General features: G+C 37.3%; 2 protein-coding genes across 2 annotated transcripts; both read right to left on the reverse strand.

Annotated features, from left to right (window-relative positions):
- Positions 1 to 2,022: 2,022 nt before the first annotated feature.
- LOC135082062 (lysosomal acid glucosylceramidase-like) lies at positions 2,023 to 11,176 on the reverse strand. Its single transcript, XM_063976814.1, has 12 exons — positions 11,013 to 11,176; positions 9,917 to 10,044; positions 9,345 to 9,411; positions 8,514 to 8,652; positions 7,820 to 7,976; positions 5,865 to 6,025; positions 5,371 to 5,494; positions 5,088 to 5,201; positions 4,497 to 4,644; positions 4,097 to 4,176; positions 3,248 to 3,537; positions 2,023 to 2,235 (listed from the first exon to the last, which is right to left on the reverse strand). Exons 1-12 carry the CDS (start codon positions 11,065 to 11,067, stop codon positions 2,133 to 2,135), a joined length of 1,566 nt encoding a protein of 521 aa, XP_063832884.1. The 5' UTR covers positions 11,068 to 11,176; the 3' UTR covers positions 2,023 to 2,132.
- A 1,730-nt stretch (positions 11,177 to 12,906) lies between these two features.
- LOC135082511 (putative glucosylceramidase 3) lies at positions 12,907 to 26,261 on the reverse strand. The gene is made up of 13 exons (XM_063977311.1): positions 26,146 to 26,261; positions 24,495 to 24,573; positions 22,396 to 22,526; positions 21,971 to 22,031; positions 18,525 to 18,684; positions 17,856 to 18,012; positions 17,289 to 17,449; positions 16,591 to 16,714; positions 16,145 to 16,258; positions 15,147 to 15,294; positions 14,566 to 14,645; positions 13,895 to 14,175; positions 12,907 to 13,037 (listed from the first exon to the last, which is right to left on the reverse strand). The coding sequence occupies exons 2-13, from the start codon at positions 24,562 to 24,564 to the stop codon at positions 12,932 to 12,934; spliced, it is 1,593 nt and encodes a 530-aa protein (XP_063833381.1). The 5' UTR covers positions 24,565 to 24,573; positions 26,146 to 26,261; the 3' UTR covers positions 12,907 to 12,931.
- Between the last annotated feature and the right edge of the window lie 349 nt (positions 26,262 to 26,610).

Below are 26,610 nucleotides of genomic sequence, written 5' to 3' on the forward strand. Positions count from 1 at the left end.
CCTCCCCGTTGGTGGAGTTAACAAGATCGCGGGAAGCGCCGAAATGTGAACAGCACAACATGATCGATCTTTAGGGAAATCCTTGGGAGAGACCTATACCTATAGCTATGCATGCATCGTACTAGGGCACTATTTAAGTTGTGAGCCTCGACAACATAACGTGTTGTTAGACGACATCTGATACTTTTAATGAAAAGTTTGATATTTTTGACTACTACCTTATTCAAAACTTTTTATCATTTGAGCACGTTTTGTATTATTAACATTGAATTGAAAATTATCTTGACTACAAAAACATGGAATTGACTTGCGGAAATTTTCGCGCGAAGATTTATTATGACTTTCGACGTGGTTAATCAACACAAAACTGAAGCGGTCAGCTAAATTTCACTTTTGGTAATAAAGATCTGTCCTTTACCATTGTAAAACGCTAGTTTAAGAAGTGTAATATTGTATGTCATTGGCTCACCAGTGAACTTTGCGAAAGTCGTCCAAAATGACTAATAGTGGCGGAAAACATTGATGTTGTCAGAAAAATGGAAGAGAAACCTCGTCATGTGATATATCGTAGGATTGAGATAATCCTAGGCATTAATTCCACTAGCAGTAATAAAATATTGAATGACCATATTATGGTTAATACGTTTTTTTCTTTACGGATGTCACAAAATTTTTCAAACGCTCTATAGGCGCTTGTGTCGTTTAGTCCTTGGAAATGTTTGATAAATATGTTTAAAAAGCTTTAAAAGCCGTTTTTAAAATTGTGACAGTTGACGAATTAAGGATCTATGCATAATGATCCTGAAAATAAACAGCTATCGACTATGGAGGTGTTTTAAGATGAACCAATTCTAACAAAAGTCCCATGCGCTCGGAAGACTTTGAAACTTACGGTCGCCTATTTTTCCGAAATATCCGATTATATGACAGAAACGTCACTAGAGAAATTTAGAATGGTTAATTCTTAATAGTAAACAGCCACTTTTTTCCAAAAGTCTTGAGTTTAATAAGGGAAACTGACCAGCATAGTCGAATCGCCATTCGTGACGAAAATGTGAGGATTTACACGTCTCGTCAAACAACTGACTATTTGAACACTCAAAATATGAAATAAACAGGTCCAACGCTACAAAATTCTTGCTTGGAATCTAAACACTTCTGTTGGTACCCACATATTAAAATTAAATGCGTGAACAGCGATTTATGTAGCCAGAAGCAACTGTCGGTGCGGTCAAAAACCATGCTTTGGAGGTGCCTCAAGCTGAGTGGAAAAAATGCTATGAAAAGTGTTTCGGACACATTAAAAAGTACATAAATCATGAAAGACAATACCAATAAACGGAATCAATACCATTTTAATAATAAACTACTTTGTTTTCATAGTTAGGCTCACAACTTAAATAGTGTCCCACGTATTTTGGTGATAAAAAAGCATTTACAAAAATTTGTTATTGAAATGAAAAGAACACAATGTGTGCTATGATGTTCACTGTCCTGATAGTTGTCTTACACTTGGTCGCTACCCAAACAATCTGTTATCAAATGACGAGCATCATCAGCTCTATTGACGATTTCCTGCCCTTAACGCGTCATTGTGTTTACAAGGGGAGCACCCCCACTCTCAATTACTAATCTAGCTAGACGATCCTCTAGTTAAAGAACGTTTATAACAGACTCATTGAGTCATCCACTCATTTTCTCTAATTTTAACCCAAGTAATTGACTTTTTGCTCCCCAAGATCTACTCTTAGATAGGGCTCTTATTATTTGAAGAATATTTTTTTTATTTAGTCCAAAATCCTTAGACTACAATTATAACAGTGTACCTACATAGTTTGTTTAATTAAAATCAAAATGGCAGCCACTCAGCATGTGTTATGCTTTAGGTTAGAACCTAGAGCATAACGCTGGTATTCTGTGGCAGCCATATGTTTGCATTATTTGCATTTGCATTATTTAATTTTTGAAAGAAGTACCTACTCATTTTGCTGAGGAGGAAGGAAGTTAATGAAAACCGCACAGTAGATTTTAAGTAACAAAATTTTTATTAAATAAATAACCGGTCTCGTAACTTTTACAGTCATGTTACCATCATTTATATAAATTATAATAAAATACATGTCCGTTCCTCGTTATTGTTCTATGGGGATTTCAACGGTGACCACAGATTTGCTCGCTAATGACACCGTGGCCTTTGTTTTGCCCAATTTTATGCAGATATCTCTCTGTCCCCCACTGAAAAAATAATTTTTAATAAATTATTAAAATTGCTAGTATAAAGCTCGCCAAACACGGACAGCTTGAAGCAGCTAGTGTCGACAGCTTCAAGCTGTGACTGCATAAACTCCGGGTATGTTTATATCACTGGCTAACTGGTAGAGCTATCCGTGTAAGATCCTAAGATAAAAATCTAAATAAATAAATCAGCTGAATTTTTAAGTGTTTGAGTTCACCTACATCTCCATATAATAGGTAAGTATAAGTGTAATTCCGGGTCCCAAGTTCAAACTTAAGAGTTATCATAGCATCATCAAAATAATAATAGTCGGTGCTTACGCGAAATAATAATAATTAATTGTACTCATTATTCTGTTAATGGCCTGATTCCATTTGTGGATTACAGCGTGATTCTACTCTTTATTGTTACTCTTAATGTGTATGTGTTTGTTAACTATTATTAAAACATAATAGGGTTACTGACTGTTTTTTGCGAGGAAATCCCACTTGTATGATCTCATTGTTTTAAAGCAGAACCACCATAATGTGGTATCATGGTGGTTCTGCTTTGAAACAATGAGACAGCCTGTGACCCTGTAGAGGCTTAGTTTGTATAGCTCGATCCTACTTCATTATATTATTTTGCTTCTCTGTCTTTACATTAGCCATATTAGTACCTTCTTAGATGGCTTTATGAACATTACCACCAACAAAACTATTTAGGTAGGTGTTCGTTATGGCAGTAACTCGTCTGCTTCATCAGAAAATATCTATCTGTGTCTTTTATATCCTCGATGAATAAAAATAAAGCCTCAATCTTGAAAGTCAGCTTTCTTGTCTATGTAATATTTCATTTATTTATGTCATCTTCATCATCATTTCAGCCACAGGACGTCCACTGCCTCACCCGACGATTTCCACAATGACCGGTTGGTAGCGACCTGCATCCAGCGCCTTCCTGCTACCTTTATGAGGTCGTCTGTCCACTTGTCTGCTGCATTTATGTATGTTAAAAAAATATTTAACTCACCCATTATAAACGACGACGACTACCGTATTGTACGGCGTGATGAAAGCCACATTGTCCAAAGAAGATGATAGAAGCGACTTCTTCTCCGTAGACTTAATTCTTCTGGAGCCCCTCGGCACGAATTTAGAGAAGTGCCCCATAGCGTAGTACATGGGCTGCTTTATGAACTCGTTCTTCTCAGGGTAGACGATGATCGGGGAGTCTACGTAGTTCTTTACCCAGTTGGGGCCTCCTTGGTCGTTCAGGCAGAGGTTCCAGTCCAGCCAGCCGATCACGTTGTAGTTCAGATCCTGGAATAAAACACACAATCTTAAAGTACATGAGGATTGTAAGAATCTGGGTGCCAAAAAGAGCTGTCGCCGGTCATCATAGTAGAATTTGGGTGTCCGAATAAGCGGTCGTCACTACCATATTATTATAATCAGATCGATAGGATTGCCTTACACTTGAAAGTTTCGCGCTTACCATAGGCTATTTCGTAAAACATGGTTCCTTAACTTGTAATATGAGGTCCCGAAGTGTCCAATGTCCATGTCAGATAACTTTATTTATTTTTTGCCCATCGATTTTTAGCTACTCATCATCATCATCCTCATCATCATCATCATCAACAACCCTTTACAGTCCACTGTTGGACTATGAGCCTCCTCCCATAGTGGAGGGTATTGTCACTCAAAACTTTGATAATATTGAAAGTAAGATTTTGCGGGAAGAACCTGGTTGCGGGCAGCGCAGGATCAGTCGTTATGGAAAGCCTTGGGGGAGGCCTTTGTCCAGCAGTGGACATCATTTGGACACGAACGACTAATTGTTAGGACAGGTGCATTAATAAATAAAATGCACACTCACCGCAATGATGTCAACGATATAGCTTTTTGCTCTGGTCCAGGAGCCCAAGATCACTTTCTCGGTTTGCCATGGTGCTGAACCTGTAAATACCGAAAAAAAAAGTTAGAATTTCTAACGGTTAGGTTTTTGAATTTAGGTTTTTGAAAAGCTATGAAACAGTAAAAGGTTGTTAAACAATTACCTAGGTACTATGTTTTCAAAAAGTTTGGTCTTCAACTATTTTTGAATAAGTTAGGTTTTCAAATAAGACGCTAGGTTTTCGAAGAGTTCGGTGTTCGAAAGGATAGGTTTTCGAACAAGTTTGGTTTTTGAAACGTTGGGTTTTCGAAAAGTCCAAGTTTTCAACAAGTTAGGTTTTCGAAAAGTTTAGAATTGAGCGCGGGCGAATACTTTTGCTTACCTTCACAGGCTTCAGTGGCCAGTATGAACTTGTCCGGGTGAGAATTTGAAATCAGGGACAAAACCGACGCGGGGACGAATTTGTCCGTGTAGTAGTGGACTCCCACTCCGTCTATGTATTGGAGAGCTTCTGGATACTTCTTTATCATCTGTAAATTATGAAAAAAAAAAAACGAATTAATATTTTTCTTAGGTTTTCTACAGTGCGCGTGGACGCACAGGGTGACACATGAACCAAACACAGAGCTCTATTTAACGCTGCGCGTTCGATTTGCTGCTTCACTTAAGCAAGTATCGTTTGTGAATACGGGCGTTAGAATGTAACATAATTTGACCTTATTAATTTTTTTCCTTATTTTTTTAAATAAAGTCTTACTAATACAAAGGCTTTGTATCAAACTAAATATTATTATGCTTGTGTTACGATTAGTATCAACACAAAGAGGCGCAGCGGGGATCGAACACGCGTTCCTCGAATCCGAATCCGACACCAACACCATTGTCGCTAATATTAATGCTATAGATTTTATCTCGTAATTTTATTTTATTTTTTAACAAAGTTTTAACCTACGTATAAGTTAATAAATCCTACCAAATTAAACCAAACGGGAATGGTGACTCGCTGGTCATCCAGAGTGATGATCTTCAGATCTTTGAAGGTGGAATTCCGTATCGTTGGCCCCAGATTATTCACTATCCAACTTCCCTGGAAAAAGTAACAATAGAAACTTAAATATATTCATAAAAACAAACATTTACCAAAAACAAAGAGAACCTCGCAAAATTTAACTTGCCTCTCCATCAAACTTTAATAGTCAACTGTTTAAGTTTGTGTGAAAAGAAACAACTAAGGAATATTAAATGTATGTACAAACCATATCACTCGGTGACCAGCCAAGAGAGTTGAAGGAGGCCAAGTTGAACACCCCGTTTATCGGCTCGTTTGTAGTCGTAATGCCCCAGATAGGTATCCCTTCAGCAGTATACTTTTCTAGAAACCTACGACAGAAAAATACGACTTATTATTACACCTATCTTGTAACGCAGTGCGTATTCGGAGAGATTTCAAAGGACTCGTCGTAACATAATATAGCTGCTATTTGCTATCCAATATGATGGACCATTAATGATAGAGACCACTTCAACAATTTTTGACAGTTTTCGAGTCATTTTCAATGTTTGAGTTCAATACCTTACTGGATTCTAATATCATACATCAAAAGCATTTGCACCTCAAATCCTTGAAAACATCACCATCACAGACACATTTCAAATTCTGTTACATTTCCAAGTTTTGAAGCCGGTGTTTCCATGGTCTGAAATACTTTATTAAATACCTTCACAATTCAAAACCTCACAGGAAACTTACTTTACATGGTAATCAGCATAAGTCTGATAATACTCTGGCTTCAACCGGCTGAAGCCTGTATACTGGTCGTTGGTCTTCATCCAGGCCGGAGGAGACCAGGTCGTGGCCACCAGGTGCACTGGCTTGGTAGCGGCCGCCAGGATTGCTTTGAGCATAGGTATCTGAAAAGGTACAATATAATTATTAATTAAAATGTAATTTCCATACTAAATGACAATTTAAACATGTGTTCAGAGCGGTCGTTGAACTTTTTGTTATAAGCCCATTAATTCGTGTAAAGTAAATAGTCGACTCTCTAAGTATAGCCTGACCAGGAACATAAAAACCCTCGCCATGTTGCGGAAAACTAATGGTACTAATTTATTTTAATGGCAACAGTAACTGAAAACTTCATTGACATGTCACCTTGCATGTCAGTCTATTGCTGTCAAAGTGTAAACAAACTTTATTTTAAATGTGCGCAATTGATTTTGTGGATTAAATTGCTAAAATATTTTGTAGTCGTGAAAGAAAAGTGGTTCACAATGTGTTAAAGTATTTGTCGAAGAGAAATACTAAGGGTTCGGACAATATTTTCATTGAATAATGTTTCCGACAAAGGTTGTCAAATTGACTGACATGTTTATCGTATAGTACAGTCCACTATGAAAATTAGCTGTGGTTTGTTTCAACTACCTATTTTAAATTTTTTTGTCACTTTCTAAGTGTTGAATTTTATGGAATTGGGAAAGAAGTACCGAGTTTGAAGCGTTCATGAGCAGACATTGCAGTTGAATATTCAAGTTCTGAATTTGATTATTGATGAATAATAAAATAAATCCTACTAGCTCGATTGATCGTTTCATTTAATTTATTTAAACCAGGTTACCTATAATAATATTTTTTCGTTAATTTATGAAAATATCAAATTAGCCCGTAATCCTGAATCCTGATACATAAAGTTAGCCTATTAATTTAACACAGGTACGACTGTACTCAGTGTTGCACTATCAAATGCAATTGACGCGCCTCTATGCCAGGGTTTTTATGTTCCTGGTCAGGCTATACATAGGTAGTACTTACTTAATACAGTCATGTTGAATATTGTTGCCACTTAGGGTAGTAATTGTGATAATAATATTATTAATTTAGTCAGAATACATTTCAAATGTTGGAAACTGAGCGATACCTATTAATTTTCTTCTTTTCAAAATAAGCCATCATACATTTGTTTGACTGACATTGAAATAGTATTGCTTTCACGTCACACACTAAAAACTTGCATCTTTATTTTATTTTTGTTGTATATTACCTTAGCTTGTCAATCAATAACATAGAACTGCTAGCAGGTAACCTTAACCTCGTGTTAAAACAGGTAACTCAAAATTATTGCAAAATAATTATTATTTTTCGGGTAGTGAGTAAGCCTAAATTGGCCTGTTAGGCACCTGTACCAATAGTATTTGCACAAATAGTAGAAAACGAAAATGTAGTAAAGATACTATTTTTCGGGTACGGACAAAGCCTGAATTTGCATGTACAAATAGTAAAAAATTAAAATGTAGAGATATTATTTTTTGGGTAGTGACTAAGCCTGAATTAGTCTGTTAGGCACCTGTACAATTAGCACCTGCACAAATAATAGACAATAACAATGTGAAAGTTATCTTTTAAGACAGATTGAAATCCACGACCACGACTCAGACCAATATCTTCTACTAATAATTTCAATGATTTTTAACAGAATTTTCGCCATGGATATCAAATCACCATAGAATTTCCTCATGTATGTAGATCAACATTTAGGCTGAGTTGCACCACCTGATTTTAACCGTAACAATAACAATAGCCGGTGCTTTTTGTATGGAGTTTGACAGATTTTTGACGTTTGTTAAAGTTAAAGTTAGATGGTACAACTTGCAGCCTTAGTAATTCCATGAACTGCAAACTTAGCGAGTAGAGTCCGTAAATAATACCTTATACTCGAAATCTTCGTAAGCCAATGAGAAGTTTGCTAGCTTTACATCATCCTTCGGGAGCTCATTGTAGGCGTAGGGATGCGTGGAGAAGTCTGTCCCTCCAATAGGCACTCTTGCCATGCTGTATTCGAGCCCAGACTTGCTGTAGTAAGAACTGAAATATTCAATACTCATATTAAATCTTGAATTTTAATCACAAAAGCCCGGTGGCCAGTACCAGAAGATTTTAGGACAAGCATCATTTCCTAAATGGCTCTACCTGCAGTTTCCACTGCAGGTAGGGCACCTCCTCAAATTTTTAAATGGAAATGGAATATTTGGGCTAGTCTCCCCATGCTGACCAAGGGACTATTCCTACCTCTCGTTTCCACCGCTACGACTCCTGTGTAGCCAGGATCTACAGCTTGACCGCCAAAACCCAACCAGTGAAGGTCAAGTTTGTCCCGGGGGAAAATTAAACTGTCTGGGCCCGCAACGAAATTAATCAGAAGAACATAGGAGGAGTTCGAAGTTAAGGCTCGACTTCTGTCCATCGCAAAGCGGATGACAGGTGACAAACAAAGGTCCGTCTGGTCCCCATGCTGACCAGACGGGTTTGGGAGACCTGATGTTCGTATATTGTCTTTTAGAGGAGATGCTTCTTTTCTACCTACATAGTAGGTACGGTATCTCTTAAAGATATTGTACTTACTCAATAAGTATTTGCTGCAAAGTGGCATCGGTCAGGTTCTTCCAGTTTATTCCAGCTGCGTCCGTGGTGGCTCCACCGAACCCTTCTATGGTCTGAAACACCGTCGAGGTATCCAGGGTCAGCGAGTACCCGCAGCTTCCTGGAATTAGAAGCTTAGATGTAGAAGTTACAGGGCAGACTCTTCTTCTTAACCGTTTCGCTCTTGGCAGAGCGGTCGTGGTCATGAGGCGTTGTTCTCATCGGTTGTAGAAGCGGATACAACTCTCCGCACGATCTCCCGCCATCTCAAAAGAGCCATCAGGGCAAACTACAAAAGACAAAAAACAAGCTGCTAAGTTTCATAGACAGATCGTCATTCTCATTTCAGCCACAAGACCTTAGTGATTACCGTATTAGGCTGTTTAAAACAGCAAGAATCCAGAGGCTTCCTGCAACCTCCATTGCAGTAGCTTGCTTTTCCATCGGCCGTCTGTTCTCAGAACTGTCCCTGTCTGTTGCCACTATACATGTATAGCTTGCTAATTCGTCGAGCTATATCAGAGACTTTAGTTAGTTTATGGATCTATTCTGTATACCTATGAGGTTTATATTTTAGAGCAAGATTATGAGCTGAATATTAATTATCATTTCAATGCGCCATAATTATGTACTCAATGTTTATTTACTTGATGCAACTTGTGCTTGTGACGTCTGTGTGCATTATTTACCTGCTTTGCAGGGTATGTGAAAGTCGACTATAAATACCTGAATGTTGTTTTTGAGCAAGTTAAGTTAAGGCAAATTAAAAAGGTAGGTATTAGGTAAACCTTTTTAATTCGCCTATTTACTTACCTGTATTATTACCAGTTTCGTTAGATTCAGACAGACTTCCGATCCCCTTTTGAAATCTGAGGCCAGACTGAAAATAACAATTACATAATTTAATTATTTTGCTTTTTTCCTTTTAGCGAATCCTTAAAAATAACTATACTATCACCAAAACTTAAAAATAAATCTCGGGTCTTACAAAATCAAACTCCCACTGTTCCAGCTACCGATTTCTGTTTTGGTCATTCGTCGATAGAACGAGACCACAGGATCAGAAATGGGTAGCTGGAACTGTGGCTGTACGCCACTCGACCGCAGTGGTCGTCAAATTTTTGTGGCCATGAGCCGGAAGACGTATCGTGGGCAGGCCTCCCACTAGGTGGACCGACGATCAGGTAAAAGTCGCGGGAGGTGTCTGGATGAAGGCGGCGCAAGACCGGTCTTGTGGAAATCCTTGGGGGAGGCCTTTGTCCAGCTGTGGACGTCATTAGGCTGAAACAAACAAACTAACGAATTTTTGTGGCTCTTTCACCTCTTCAAGTTTAGATACTATTATTTAATGTGGGCCGAGACTCAAAAAACTGCTCAAAAGTCACCTCAGAGGATGTATAGCTGACGAAGGTGCCTTCCTCAGGAGTTTCCCTCGTGAGCTCGTCGCAGTAGGTGGAATTGCACACGCACACCACCGACTGACCACTGATTTGTCGCTCTGCACATGGTTTATCTGAAATAATTACTTAAGTCTTTAGATTTTTCTTGACATAGCAACTACGTGCCAGCATTTTGAATAGCTTCTCAGACAAAAACTATAAACAGATAGAATAATCTTTGTCTGTTACTGTTTCGATAAAATTACATTCTTGAGAAAGGATGTTCTGATAAGTTCTGAATGCTAAGACAAGATGATTCATGAGTAAAGCTTTTGATGATGAGCAAAGCTTTTGATTTTGTCTCTCATAAGCTGCTTCTTAACAAACTGGATAGATAATTATGGTATAAGGGGAAACGCTCTATCCTGGATAGAAAGCTATCTAACGGACCGTCAACAGAGCGTAGAAATCACGAGAATATCTGAGAATGTTAAGAAAACATACTCATCTTCATACTGCTATAATCGATGCGGTGTTCCCCAGGGTAGCGTATTAGGACCGTTATTATTTCTTTTGTACATTAATAACTTGCCAAATTTAATGTCACTAACTAACGACGGCATTATTGCCCATTCTTTGACATCAACAAAGGGCCATATTTGACCATAAATCCATACTCGGTATCATAATACCGAGTATGGATTTATGGTCAAAAGTAAAATGAAACTGTTTTACTGCTTTAAATCATGAAAGGCATGGCATGTTTAAAGGGAGCGATCTTGACTTATAAAGTTGTATGATCGTAGTATTTTAGCCGAGTCAAAAAAATCATTTTAACATCTCATGAATATCTAGGTACCTATTAGCGGAAACAGTTTTAAATTACAGCAAAAAAAAATCTTAAATAAATCAGTGTATTAAGCAACTTTTGGACATAAGTATACAATAAAAACTCTAACGGCCATGTGAAACTTTAAAACCACAGCAACCGTGTTATCAAATATGTTTCGTTTGTTATTCTGACTCGCGCTATTTTTAGATGACAACAACAGTGACCGGTAAAATATTGCAAAAACAACGAACAAAATTCAAAATAACATACCGGTAAACCCTTGTGCGACAAGTAACACCACAACACACAACACTTTATGTAACATCGTTGTTACATTCGTGTCTTAATAAAACGATTTCTTATGATAATCTGACGTCAAGTCACTATACCGGTCGACTGGGTTGTGTCGTGTGAACAGACTCAGCTCACAATAAATTGCCCGTTGATATTTGTATTGTGTTTACTTGATGTACAGTCGGTCGTAAAATTGACCTCAGTTGACTTATGGATCTCTCACACATTGTGCGAAAGAGATAACAATTATTCGGCTATCAAATAATTTGCACACTTACTTTTATTTGCTAATTAGTTAAAATAATTTAAATTACATTGAGGTAATTTTAAATTATCAAACTTTATTTGCAAAATAGTTAGTTTCTGTTGGCGCGAAGTATACATTTCTTAGATATAAAATAAATGAAGGTTTGCTTTTCGGATAATACTTAAAAATCTCCAAATTTAACCAAAGCTATTAATATTTTTGCTCTAGTGGCGTAAAGAAAGCTAATCAATATGTTTATCATCCTGTGTAGGTACACCGTGTACTTTAGTTAAAATCTTATATGGTGAATTGGTGAGTCATTTTTCTGTAAGATAGTATACCTACTGATGGTTCTTCGGTAGCAAGTTCTGGGAAAGTTGTAGTCGACAAACAAACAATCATTCGTTTAATAAAACTGATATTAGTTAATACTTACATTGTTGATAACTCACAAATAGATAAGATGCGATAGCTTTACAACTTTTTGACAGGGTACCCAATGCATACGTCCCTTTACACAAAGGAGAACGAGTAATATTCACAGGAACTTGAATAATTTATGGAGTCATCATCATCATCATCATCATTTCAGCCATATGACGTCCACTGCTGAACATAGGCCTCCCCCAATGCTTTCCATGTTGATCGATTGGTAGCGGCCTGCGTCTAGCGCTTCCCTGCTACCTTTACGATGTCGTCGGTCCACCTTGTAGGTGGACGTCTCACGCTGCGTTTTCCGGTACGCGGCCTCCATTCCAGAACCTTTCTGCCCTCATCGGCCGTCAGTTCTGCGTACTATGTGCCCTGCCCATTGCCACTTCAGCTTGCTAATCCGTCGGGCTATGTCAGCGACTTTGGTTCGTTTACGGAGTTATGGAGTACAATAAATTAATTAATCAGTTTGTCAGTTCGACAGGTAATCTGCTACGGGACTATTCCCACCTCTCGTTCCCACCACTGCAACTCCTGTGTAGCCAGGATCTACAGCTTGACCGCCACAAAAACCCAACCAATGAAGGTCAAGTTTGTCCCGGGGGAAAGTTAAACTGTCATTGGACCCGCAACGAAAGTAATCAGAAGAACATAGGAGGAGTTCGAAATTAAGGTAATCTGCTAGGTAGCACGACCAACAATGCATTTATTGTGAAATGGTTAGCTTGATTTGCCATCATCATCTACACAACAAAATTTTATAGTGCCGGCAAGTGAGACGTACAGACGCATCACGCATTGCAATTTTATACCTTACTAGCTTTTGTCCGCGGCTTCACCCGCGTGAAATACAGTTTGTCACAGATCGTCATAAATGATAGCCTATTCTGGGTTATAAACAATAATACTGTAAAGTTTCATCAAAATCCGTTCATTAGTTTTTGCGTGAAAGAGTAACAGACATCCCGACATCCACACAAACTTTTGCATTTATTATTAGTAGGATAGGATAGTAGGATGAAATACCATCTGAATATTATTTTCAAAGGGTGTAAGTAGGTACTATTTTCTAAAATTCACAAAGCTAGCCAGCCACTCTGGCAGTCTGGCAAAGCATTATAGGGTTTCATCATCAGGAAAAGATCACACAAATTAAAACCAACACAAATATGAAAGTAAATTCCACTTTATTTACACTTCCATAAAACATTTTGTACTAGCATGACTCGTTCACAAACTCCACAGTGGTGATGGAGTTCCTCCCGACCTCCACGGAGGCTAGGCGGTGACACGTCACCAGGTCAACCATTGTCGCTTCACCGCTAGAAAAAACATGAACTTCAAGTCAAAAAAAAGTTACAAGTAAGTACTTGTATGTTTAGAAAAACAAAGAAAGTTTAGTAGTAAACACAAATCGTATTTTTTTTTTTTGAAGAATGAGAATTTCCTTCGATTTTCCATCATCAGATCCTGACTTGGCAATGGGACCACTTCAGAAGTGTACCTACATATCGAACAACATAAGATTTTTGAAAATCGGTCCATATTTAATTGACGGAATGAAACGTAAACAATAATCTATTTGCTCTACCAGAGCTTTTAAAATAAAAAGTATAATTAGTAAAAGAAGTGCTGAAAATAATAATAAGGAGCGCAGTCTTTCGGCGCCACAATCTCAGTGACATTTTTTTTTATTTGTCCAGCTTTATTGTATGATCCGAACTCCGCTACATACAACAGTGCTGCCACTTCATTGCTGCGAGGGTGGGAATGTCATCTCATGTACCTATAGCTTCAACCACACCAACGCGTGCAGATCGCCATCGCCGGCGCGATCAAAGGCAAATGACAGGTCGCGTGAACTGTCATGGGTCGCGCGACCTGTCATTGGCCTTTGATTGCGCCAGCGATGGCGATCTGCACGCGTTGGTGTGGTTGAAGCTTAAACAGTTATAAAGAAATGGGGTCAGTAGTGCTGCAGCAGAACTGCTGCGTTCCTTGATGAGTGCACAAAACAAGCAGTTTAATGTCTGCCGTCTGTCAAACTTTTTTTTTTGGCAGGTATTTGACCGCAATCGCACCTGGTGTTAAGTGAGATGCAGTCTAGGATGGTACATATCTGCCCTGTAAGTGCCTATTCACTCTCGCCTTGAAAACGCCTGGATTATAGATTACTCACCTATTATGCAGAACAGTTACAATCGTGTTGTACGATGTCAAAAAAGATACGTTCTCAATATTCTTCTTGCACAAGCTCTGTACATGGATCCTTCTAGAACCTCTTGGTATGAATTTCGAGAAATGCGCAAGAGCGTAGTACATCGGCTGCTTAAAAAACTGTTGCTTATCGTCGGCGATGATGATGGGAGAATCCACGAAGTTGTTGGCCCAGTTCGGACCTCCTTGCTGGTCCAGGCAGAGGTTCCAGTCTATCCAGCCAGTGACGTTGTAGTTTAAATCCTGTGAAAAAGGGTTTCAAAAGTCATCATCGTTTCAGTCATAGGACGTCCACTGCTGAACATAGGCCTCCCCCAATGATTTCTATTGAAAGTCTATGTGTAAAGATATTTGCGGTCGCTTATCAACAACTTATTTAGTCGATTATGAAGGAGTAAGAGGAGAAAATGTGCTGAAGAAATGTAATATTTACTAGTAACTTTTGTGTGGTGATTTGAAGTAGGTATTTTTAGGTGACCAGCTTACTAAAAAGAATTTAGTTTGTAGGACCATTCCGAATTTTTACTTAAAACTGTTTTCCAAAAGTTAGTTAGTAAAAGAAGGAGTTCTGAAGCAGTAAGAATATAACTTTTTATATAAGTAGATAATTTATTAATTTATTAACATTATTACCTCTATGATATCCCGGATGTACAGCTGAGCATTGGACCAAGAACCCAAGTCGACTTTAGGGTATTCATTTGGTACAAATCCTGTAAGAAACAGGTGTTGAGTTAATTCTAAGTAAGTGTATGTATACTATTGTCTGGTATTATTTTCTGTGTTTCCCGTGTATTACAGACATAGCCCATAACTAAGCCGTTTTCCAAGGCCGTGAATGTGATATTAACATAATCTGTCACGGCAAACATAATCTCTGAAGCATATCTAAAGTTTCTCTGACGTTCTGACTCCTTCACTACCTGTTTTAGGTGTGGGCACAAAACTAGCGACGTACGGGCCGAGCGATGCCGCGATGATGAAGGAGTAGTATTGCGATCATTATTTACCAATCAATCCAAAGAATCCAAACTTCATACAAAGCAATGATTTTACTTATATTTTGTCTGACAAATAGTATATACTCGCACACCCACGCGCGAGCGATAAGGATGGGTATAATTACGCGCGAGCGATAAGGATGGGTAGATTGGGGTCATTGGACAAAATTCTATGTGCTCACAGACCGGGCTATAGTAGGATTATTTACTTACCCGCACAAGCCTCGGTGGAAATGACGAAAATGTCTGGGTGGTTCTTTAAAGGGAACGTGAGCATCTCTGGGGGGACGAACTTGTTGTAATAGAAGTGGACGGCAACCCCGTCGATGTACTGAAGAGTCAGTGGGTTTGCGTAGACCAACTGCAATGTATAATATTGTTTATGAGCATACGGCAAGCAGTAGCAGCAGCAGGCATTACTGAAAGGTCCAACTAAACCATTAGAGTAACGGCTGAATCATCATTGTATCAACTGGATGCGAGCGGCGCAGGACCGGTCTTTGTGGAAATCCTTGGGGGAGGCCTTTGTCCAGCAGTGGACGTCTTTCAGCTGAAACGAACGAACGAAGTATCTCCCGCTTTATTCGCCCAGCTAAGTACCAACCATTTTTCTTTTTTGAGGACGTTGATCGTCGAACACTTACCTACATTATCCAAGATTCTATTCGAGAACCTATTTTCTCTGGCTAAGCTTGCTACATTTTTGGACTGCGATATATTTTAATTTATATTAAACCTGGTGTGATTCCAAGCAATGGATTTTGACAGGGCCATCTTTTCATGTTTTCTCCCAATGGGGTTATTTATAAATACTTAACATACGGTCATCATTCATCATCATCATTTTAGTTATAGGACGTCCACTGCTGAACATAGGCCTAACCCCAATGCTTTCCATGTTGATCGATTGGTAGCGGCCTGCGTCCAGCGCTTCCCTGCTACCTTTACGATGTCGTCGGTCCACCTTGTAGGTGGACGTCCCACGCTGCGTTTTCCGGTACGCGGCCTCCATTCCGCTTTGCGAGATCGAATCAGAAATGATCCGTAAACGAACTAAAGTCGCTGACATAGCCCGACGGATTAGCAAGCTGAAGTGGTAATGGGCAGGGCACATAGTACGCAGAACTGACGGCCGATGGGGCATAAAGGTTCTGGAATGGAGACCATACGGTATCACGCCATAAATAAAAAATCAAGAATGAGTTTCTTACGATATTAAAGTAATCAATAATCTTGTCGCGGTTGTCGTCCACTGCCAGGATCAGGGTTGTGTTGAACTGCGACTTTCGCAGAGTCGGCCCTAGGTTATTCGCTATCCAGTCTGCCTGAAAATTGTAGAAAACTCATTGTATGAAGATAAAAAATGCCTAAACAGTTCTTGATATAGTCTGGTCTGTGAGCACGTAGAATTTTGTCCAAGCTACCCATCCTTATCGCTCGCGCGTAATTATATTGCTGTCGCGACTGTGCGACGGGTGGCAGCAGTGAGTGTGCGAGCGCGACAGAAATATAATTACGCGCGAGTGATTAGGATAGGTAGCTTGGGGTCATTGGACGAAATTCTACGTGCTCGGCGACCGGACTATATTGTAAGTGTTATTACTGTGTTGATAAAGTCTGTTACTATTCTATAAGGTCCATGCATAATTACACCCACCTGGTCTACCACAGTCCAGCCTAGGGTATTGAACGGCGTGTCGCTAAGGACCGCGTTCGTGGGCTCATTGGTTGTGGTGACGGCCCACACCTGGACACCTTCTTTGGCGTACAGCTGAAGGAACCTTCAATGGAAGACCATCAAATTGTTGAATTAGATCAACATGGTATTAGTGCACAACTTTTGTTGCAGACAAGTGCCAGTACTAAGGGTCGAGGTCTAAGTATCCGTAAAGATTCCCATCTTTTTACAATTAGGCATCGCGGTGAAACCAAAATAACCATGGAGCGAGACTTGAGACCTCAGATCAGAAGGGCGCGTGTTTCACCTGGTGGCCTGTAGGCGAGTGAAATCCTATGCTAATCATCATTTTTTACATGAGACTGATACTTACCCGTTTTTAACATCAATCCCTAATTTTTAAGTGACCCTTATGAAAACAAAATTCCTGTTATGTGTTACCATAGGGGTCACAAAGGGATTGATGGTGAAAACGGGCATGAGTGAGCCAATGTCGAAGGCTCCTTACATTGCACAGCTCCACTGCTGATTGGAGCAATTTGTTTATGCTTCTCTTCATCATCATCATCATCTCAGCCACAGGACGTCCACTGCTGAACATAGGCCTCCCCCAATGCTTTCCATGCTGCCCGGTTGGTAGCGGCCTGCGTCCAGCGTCTTCCTGCTACCTTACTTACTTCAAATAGTAGTCAGCGTAGGTTTGATAGTACTCCTTTTTGAGGCGACTGATGCCTGTAAGGTTGTTGTTGGTCTTCATCCAGGCGGGAGGAGACCAGGGAGAGGCCACCACGTGCACGCAGCCTGGTGCAGCTTCCATTGCTGCTTTGATCATTGGCAGCTGGGAAGAATATTATTAGTGGAGATAAGATTATTATTATGAAAGAACACATAAAATTTAAGAGTCATGCACAAGCATAGATTCAAGTTTACGATTCGAAAGAAATCGGTAAGTATTTGATCGTAATCGTACCTGGTTTTAAGTGAGATGCAGTCTAGGATGGTACATATCTGCCCTGTAAGTGCCTATTCACTCTCTATTAGATAGTTAAGGTACCCTTTATTGCACACCACAAAAAAGGAATATTAAAGAAATTCAAAATTAAAACAGCACAATTCAGGCAATCTTCTCGCTGGGAAGCATAAAATATGTCTCGCTCTAGCTGTCTGGGAGAGACCAGACAACTAGAGCGAGACATATTTTATGACCAAATTCCAGTAAAAAGTCCTTCTTACAAAGAAATTACCTTATATTCGTAATCTTCTGGAGCCAAAGTATAATTTGAGAGCTGCACATCATCTTCTGGGTACTCATTGTAAGCATAAGGATGCGTTGAGAAGTCCGATCCTCCAATTGGCACTCGTATCATGTTGTATTCCAGACCTTGCTTGCTGAAGTACGCACTGGAAAAAATATTATGTTAATTGCGCTGAAAGAAGATATACTTAGGTAAGATGATTTTCTCTGAGTGGTGGATACCCAAAGTAACCCTTAGCTACCATAATGGCGTCCCGTAGAATATCTTAAAAATAATAAAGTAACGGACTTACTGCAAATACAAACGCCTACGGCAGTTCCGATAGCAACAAGTCAGTTTTCATAAACATAAAGATGGGGCATCTTCTTCTGTAGAACTTAATACTATACAAGTATTTTTTTTCCCATCTCTCGTTCCTACCACTATAACTCCTGTGTAGCCAGGATCTACAGCTTGACCGTCAATAAAAACCCAACCAGTGAAGGTCAAGTAAGTAACACACCGCCATGTTCATGACCCATACAAAATAACGTTCGTCTTAATCTTAATGAGATGCTGCGTCCGTGCCTGTTCCTCTTTCATCCCCCTTATACCTCTCAAGCCCTGGATGGACACAGTTCCCTATGAGAACCTCTGTATTTTAATTTACAAACTTACTCAATAAGGTGCTGCCTCAATGTATCATTCTCCAAGCTGAGCCAGTTGATGGCGGCGGCGTCAGTGACTGCTCCTCCGAAGCCCTCTACCTTCTGGTACAGGCGGCTGGTGTTCAAATACAGAGCTGGGTAGCAGTAATTGGAGAGGGTGCATGTTGCGGCTGGAAAATATTTAATACTAGCTTTCCGCCTGCGTCTTCGCCCGCGTGGAATTTTGTCTGTCACAGAAAAACTTTATCGCGCGCGTCCCTATTTAAAAAAACCGGAATAAAAACTATCCTATGTCCTTTCCCGGGACTTAAACTATCTCTATGCCAAATTTCATCAATTCTGTCTCTGATTTGACAGAAGAAAATGCAAGATTTGGCTTACTCTCCCCATGCTGGCTAGACTTGATTAATTTACAGTATGATTTAATATAATTTTGGGCTAAGTCCGGGCTGAAAAAATTTACACAGTGTGCTCTATAATATGTACCTACTTACCTACTCACTTATAAAGCAACAAGTCGACGGGTCCGTAGAACGAACACGTATGTTACTATAAGACGAATTATAGTTTTTTGATCAAATGTAATAAGTATCACAGTAGCTATATATATGTGTAATTATTTTTTAAATATCATTTTTACTTTATGAAATAACTAATTGAACATCACCTTATCTGAAATATATTCCGACGAACAATCTCGTAACATCAGACACGAGTTTGTACTCCGCAGTGACGGTCGATTTTGGAGGTTAAAACTATTTCTTTATTCTGAGTCACATTAATGATAAAAAGTGTAAATTCAGTGTCACAGTATATGTTTTACGATGTCTGCATCATCAAGAAAGAAAATAATTTTAGATTTACCGCTACAAATGGATAAAAATGATTGTTGTGATACTACTTCAAACGAAAATAACAATAAAGCAAATAATAATCTGGGTAAACACTTGTATAATATTTTCAAGTCAGACGCTTTTTAATGATAGGCTAGGTGTTTTTTACATTTTGTTTAATATTGCAAGAAAAATACGACACACATTAAAATTGCCGACGTATGTGACTAAAATATTTTGTTCTACGATAACTGAAAAAATTGTGTTTCTGTATTATTTGAAGTAGTAATTTAATTCATAAGAAACTCCACAAAAGAACAACTCGTTTCGATAAAAAATAAATTTACCTTCGTATTTTCACTTAGGTTGTTGTTCAGCCAAAATTATCCTAAAACTTTTAAACGCATGTGCACATACGATGTTGTTCAACGTAAATTTAACAAAAAAATATAGTCGTATGTGATAATACGATTTTGTTCTTTGTAAAAACGTTTACATGAGACTTTGTTCTAAACAAAAAACAGCATTAAACACAATTAAAAAGTTTTTTTTACTGGTAATAGGATAGCGCTTAAAGTAAGGTAATACAATTTAGAACTTACATTGGATAATATTTGACTATAATACAGAATCTACATACACACGAGACATCCATACTAGCTCCCCGTTACCGTCAGAAACCCACGCCCTCATAGAGCGCTCGTCTCACTCCAAAACAATTTATACTCCCGATGAATGGCGCCTGCTTGTACGATGGGCAAAAACAGATGGTGAACCATATTTAGTCAAAGATATGGTGCAGGAAAACTTCTTTAACTTTAAAACTCATGTGAATGACAAAGTATGGAACAAAAAATTAATAAAACAAAAGATCATATTGTGGACTAAAATTAAATAAGTTTTAGTTGATAAATCTGAACCAAATAAATTGTACTTTAAGTATGCTTTAAATGAAGAATCTTACGAATGCTTAGTTATACGGAACGATACAAGAAACTCATCTTTAATACCTGTCTTGGAACGTGCTTACTCTTCACCACTCAAATTAACAAAAGATAAAATTAAATATAATGATCTACGAGTAGATAGCATGTGCAAAACGGGTGTTATAAATGCTACTAATGCAGTATTTTTTCAATCTTTACCCTACAAATCTAGCAATGCAAATGATGACGACTTGAATAGTGAAATTGATGAGTATATAATACACTAATTAACTTTTTTTATAAAAGAAACAGGTAAATAAATACGTAATTGTTGATTACCTAACAAATTAGTAGAGTAAAATAAATAAGCAGAGGTTAGTAAATTAGTGATTATAAGCAATGATTAAAATACAATTAAAAAAAAAACTACTACTAGATAATAATTTCGTTGTTATAAGGTTTAGTGATGACGTTATAAATAATGTGATTATTTTGAACTTCATTAAACTATTTATTTGTTTCAGTCAGACATAAAAAATGAATGTTGTTACAAAGCCTGTACGAACATTCATTTTTAATATTTGATTGTAAATAAGTAAATAGTTTTATGAAGTTCATTAATTATTTTAGACTAACGCTATTTGTATGGAAAACAGGCCCAAAGACGGGGTTCTTAATGTTTAAACGTAAAAGAACAAATTTATTTTAATACTAGAAACTTTTTGTTTTGTTTAACATTTTATAAGGGATTTTTAGGGATGAAAAACATAATTTTATTTCTACCGAATGTTATTTGTCGATATTATATTTCTTATATTTACCACGGATAAGTCAACTTTTTACACTTTGGAAGCGTCTGTCACGCAAACTATTCGGTTTAGAAAAAATATATTTTAGAAACCTCGATAACATTTTTGAAGACCTATCCATAGATACCCCACACGTATGTGTTTGATAAAAAAAATTTTTGAGTTTCAGTTCTAAGTATGGGGAGTGGACTATGGGGAGCCCCCAATATTTTTTTTATTTTTTTATTCTTGCATCAAAATCTTAATGCGGTTCACATAATACATCTACCTACCAAGTTTCAACAGTAAAGCTCTTATAGTTTCGGAAAAAAAAGGCTGTGACATACGGACGGACAGACGGACAGACAGACAGACATGACGAATCTATAAGGGTTCCGTTTTTTGCCATTTGGCTACGGAACCCTAAAAATAATTGTCTAAAATAGTTTTCCTTTTACCATCTACATTTAGATACGATAACGGTACCTAGATTTAACACATACGACTTTGGTATTGAGCCAATATCGATGTACATAGTCTCTTGTACACATACTACTTTTTGTGACTATAAAGATTCCATAAAACAAAGTCGCATATGTAGTTAAGTCTGAGTTTATTCCAGAAAACAAAGTCTTACTGTTAAATAAGAATCAATTTTAAATAAAATACATATTTAAAACAAAACACTACACAGCAAAAACAAGTAAACAAAAGAAACAAATACTTTTTACTATAATTTACTTCAAATTATGATGTTCTGATACGTAATTCACATGCGTAACTTTAATGCTTCCTACTGCAACTAGACAACTTTGAAGATACGACTTTGTTCTTGGGACCCGTCGAAGTACTTATGAGTTATGCTTGCAAATTTTTGTATTTTTGTTAGAAGAGATACGAAAAACTTACCTTGACTATCAAAATTAAACGTTTGAAGAGATTTCGTGGATTTCTGGAACCGCAAGCCATCCTAAAAAATAACGTTTAATTATTTTTAACGTAGTTATTAAATTTTTAGCGTTAAGAGTCGCATCTCAAACTAATTTGAAAATTATAAATAACTTGAAAAAATCGAACTGCCTAAGGCGGGAATTGAACCCAGTGTCTAAGTAGCTCAGTTGGAAGAGCAGTCGCCCGGCAAGCGGAAGGTCGTGGGTTCAATTCCCGCCTTAGGCAGTTCGATTTTTTCAAGTTATTTATAATTATTTTTAACGTAGTTAATTTACCTACATCTTGACCTTGACTATTAGTTTATTACTTCTTAAGTGCCGAAATACTGGTCAAAATTGAATAAATATTTTTAGATTTTAATATTTTGATTTTACTTTACTTACTTCGGAAGAAGTGTACGCAACGTAGTTTCCAAGCGATGGTTCATCTCTGATCAACTCATCACAATATTCTGACGTACATAAACACACTGTTGATTTGTTCTGGTCAAATGTTTGGCTCCAGCATGGCTTGTCTAAAAACACAATCTTTTAAAAGTGACAATAATTATCTCTATAGATACTTCATCTAAAACGGTTCAGCAGCTTAGTGTAAAATAGACAGAGTTACCTAATTAAAATTTATCGTTTATAATATTAGTAGTGAGGAGTAGGTTTTTGTTTAAGAGCGTTTACGCCGATTGGCGCAAAAACAGTACTTTTTCAACTCGTTACAATCATTAACCAGTAATATTACAAATATGTTATAGGCAGAAATAGTTAGGCAATTTCGTCGTCTAAATAGTTAATTAAGAAAATATTGCGATTAGTTTAGTATTTAAGTATTCTATCAAGATAAGTCCACACAGGTTTTGTAAATTTCCACTTTAGCGTCAGTTTACAAGCTGAAATTTTTATAAAAATACTGTTAAAACGATTTAACAAACATTTATATCCTATAGCATAGATCCTTGGGCAAATAGTTATCTGAGAAAATTTTTAGATTTAAGCATTTTACAATAAGAAATCACAAATTAAAAAAACGTGAAATACCCAAAAATCAAAGTGATTGTTACACCATTATTCTTCTTTAATTCAACATAAAAATAGCTTAATATAATAAAATAACATCTTCTTTAAAATAATTACTTTGAAAAGATATATAATTCTTTGTTATCGTTTTGCTATAAACATTTGGAAACTATTAAAAAACGCCGCGCGCGAATCATTTCCAATGATGCCCCTTGAAACGCCGCACTTCGCGTAAACGTTCTTAAACCCGTTTATTTTTAATTTATTCAACTCAGTACATTACAGTGCACTTTTGAAGATCGGTCGGCAGAGGACACTGTTCAATTGAATGTTACACAATGTCAGGTCATATAAATTATAGTTATTTCATTTTTTCACCCATGAGAATGATGTGTCTATTGTTATAACTCAAAATACTTACAAATAATAATATCATATTTAAGTATGCTTATTATTACTCATACCTAACTAACGTTCAACGTTCAACGTTCGTAAGGCAGAAAGGTCATCAAGGTTATTCGTAGGTTTTAAAAAAGAGAGATTTTCGAAGTAGATTTTTGAAAAGTCTTAATCTCGGAGTTAGGTTTTCGAATTAGGTTATCGAAGTTAGGTTTTCAAGTTAGGTTTTCGGGTTAGGTTTTCGAATTAGGTTATCGAAGTTAGGTTTTCAAGTTAGGTTTTCGGGTTAGGTTTTCTAGTTAGGTTTTCGAATTAGGTTTTCGAGTTTAGTTTTCAAGTTAGGTTTTAGAACTAGGTTTTCGAGTTAGGTTTTCGAATTAGGCTTTCAAGTTAGGTTTTCGAGTAAGGTTTTCGAATTAGGTTTTCGAGTTAGGTTTTCGAGTTAGGTTTTTGAGTTAGGTTTTCGAGTTAGGTTTTCGAGTTGGGTTTTCGAGTTAGGTTTTCAATATAGGTTTTCGAGTTAGGTTTTCGAGTTAGGTTTTCAAGTTACGTTTTCGAGTTACGTTTTCGAGTTAGGTTTTCAATTTAGGTTTTCGAGTTAGGTTTTCGAGATAAGTTTTCGAGTTAGGTTTTCGAGATAAGTTTTCGAGTTAGGTTTTCGAATTAGGTTTTCGAGTTAGGTTTTCGAGTTAGGTTTTCAAGTCAGATTTTCGGGTTATGTTTTTAGTTAGGTTAACGGAGTTAAGTTTCGGAATTAGGTAATCGGAGTTAGATTTTCTAGTTAGGTTAATGGAATTAGGTTTTTGAGCTAGGTTAACTGAGATAGGTTTTCAAAAAGTTACGTTAGCGGAGTTAAGTTCCCGAATTAGGTTATCGGAGTTCGGTTTTCCAGTTAGGTTAACGGAGTTAGCTTTTCAAAAAGTTAAGTTATCGAAGACAGGTTTTCGAAATTAGATTTTCAGAGTTGTTTACGTTTTTGAGAAATTCTGCTTTCGAGTTAGGTTGCCGGATTAAGGTTTTCCAAGTTAGGTTTTCATGTTATGTTTTCAAGTAGGTTAAATCTTAAATCTTACCAGCAGTGCAGTGTATTGACAGTTGTACAACCAAAGTCAATAGTATAATTACTTTCCTTTGTATTCCCATTTTTAACTCCTGAAAAGACCATGAAAGTTCAAGACTGTAGGAAAGAAGAGTTACCAACTGTCTCAATCAACTCTGATTAGTCGGTAACAACTTCTGACGTCATATTAAAGGGCAAAATATTAGCTAACAGATTTGATGCACACGTCATTATTCACGGGAGGTGTAATTAAAATAATAACCGACTTAGACCCACAAACAATTTTTCTACTATTTAAATTTCTGGAAATCGAACCCAGAAACTTCGCTAAAAGTCTAAAGCTCCGGTGGTCAAGATTACTTATTTTTATTGGTTGTATCGAGCAGTTAATTTTCAGCCTCTTTTTCAACGATATTACATTAAGAGTAGACGCACACCGTTGATTTTTAGTTGGCCGATAGTTGTGCCCGATTTTAAATTGTATGAAGAAAGGCGTAGTGTGCGCACTCCCATACATGCCCATACTGATCAACTGCCCGACTAAACTATCGGCCGACGAAAAATCAACGGAGTGCGCCTACTCTAATAAGGCTGAGTTGCACCACCTAACTTTAACCGTATCTATAGCGATAACCGGCGTGTTTTGTATGGAGTTCGATAGATTTTTGACGTTTGTCAAAGTTTAAGTAAGATGGTGCAACCTAGTGAGCCACAGATATGGATAGATGCAGCTTGTCAAAAAATTTGTATGAAGACGAGCGTGCCACTTTTAACGTCATTAGTGTCATTTTAGCGAATTTTAGTGATTGCCGCAACGTAAAAATAATCGTATCATCGTACTGCAATCGCAAAGTCATCGAATGATATCGTGTGACTCGATTCAACAGTTAATTAATTCCGATAAAACTGATATTTTGTTAAATTTATAGCTAGTCTGTTGGGTTGATTAAAATACTTTTGTAGCGGTAAACGTCATTCTATATTATTAATTTTCAAATACATAATAATTATTTTTATTGTGCTTAATGTATATCAAAGTAATGATCGTTATTCCATTGTGTTAAATAGTTACTAATAATAATTCATACCTACCTAATTTCATACTTTTAAATATCCTAGTACCTGACCTAGTTTTATAAACTAAAGACTACTCAAGCTTTTTATTTTTAATAAATGTAAAAATGCGTAGTTTTGCCAATACATTTTCTTTCATAAAGCTAAGTCAGTTATCTAGTTTTGAAGATATTTCTAAACGACAAAATCCAGTGCCGTCGTATACATAGACGTACCTATACCTACTGCGATCACTGACCTAACTTCTTGATTTATTTGTTACTTGTGCTGTTAATTACAATTCTCAATCCGTAAATAATTTCTTCTTTCTACCGTGTTCGTTCTACTGTCCTCGTAAAATCATCGAAACCGATTGTTGTAATCGGATTACATGAACATCACTCGACCATGTATGTCCATTTGGACATATCGGAATGGCACGCTTTGACGAGCAACTTGCTGCATCTACTCTAATCCATATCTGTGTAGTGAGCTAATAGGTAGTTACTTATAATACTCCAAGCATTTTACCTACGACTAAAAGTTTTTAAAATTCTCTAAAACAATCTACTTACTTATCATCAAAATATTTTAAACCTACACCGGCTTACCTCAGTAAATTTTAACACAGAATGTAAGCTACCAAAATAAATACTTATCCCGACAATGCTTCAAAGGAACTGCGGTCGTGAATCTGTTCTTTGTTACTTTTATGACACAAAATTGACTGTGACGAAGTATACCTACCTGAATTCAGAAACTAATATATGCTGCTTATAAATATTCATTGAATTGAAAACTGCTTATAAAAATATGAAGTGATTTCGGAGTTACAACTGTCACGTTTGTTTTTTGTAAAGGGAGGCTGTAACAAGTATTAGGTACAGCCTAAAAAGGCTTATTTTAGTACCTAAATCTTAATTTTACCTACACTACAGAGCAGTGGGCAGACCTCTGAGGAAACTTACAACTACTTAACAATTATGGAACGTCCTTTTGTACGAGATCGAATCAGAAATGAGGAGATCCGTAAACGAACTAAAGTCCACCAACAGATTAGCAAGCTGAAGTGGCAA

This window comes from Ostrinia nubilalis, chromosome 21 (genome assembly GCF_963855985.1).
Source record: "Ostrinia nubilalis chromosome 21, ilOstNubi1.1, whole genome shotgun sequence".
In the NCBI taxonomy this organism is placed as follows: Eukaryota; Metazoa; Arthropoda; class Insecta; order Lepidoptera; family Crambidae; genus Ostrinia; species Ostrinia nubilalis.

Bases quoted from the DNA above. Each gene is read 5' to 3' on its own strand.
- LOC135082062 (XM_063976814.1), bottom strand. From the start codon at position 11,067: ATGTTACATAAAGTGTTGTGTGTTGTGGTGTTACTTGTCGCACAAGGG. The intron at 6,026-7,819 runs GTATTATTTACG...GTACCTTTTCAG, and splicing joins ACGAAGATTTCGAGTATAAG to ATACCTATGCTCAAAGCAAT. The intron at 5,202-5,370 runs GTTTGTACATAC...TACTTTTTCCAG, and splicing joins GCTGGTCACCGAGTGATATG to GGAAGTTGGATAGTGAATAA.
- LOC135082511 (XM_063977311.1), bottom strand. From the start codon at position 24,564: ATGGGAATACAAAGGAAAGTAATTATACTATTGACTTTGGTTGTACAA. The intron at 22,032-22,395 runs GTAAGTAAAGTA...GTTATTTTTTAG, and splicing joins TTGCGTACACTTCTTCCGAA to GATGGCTTGCGGTTCCAGAA. The intron at 14,176-14,565 runs GTAATAATGTTA...CCTTTTTCACAG, and splicing joins ACATCCGGGATATCATAGAG to GATTTAAACTACAACGTCAC.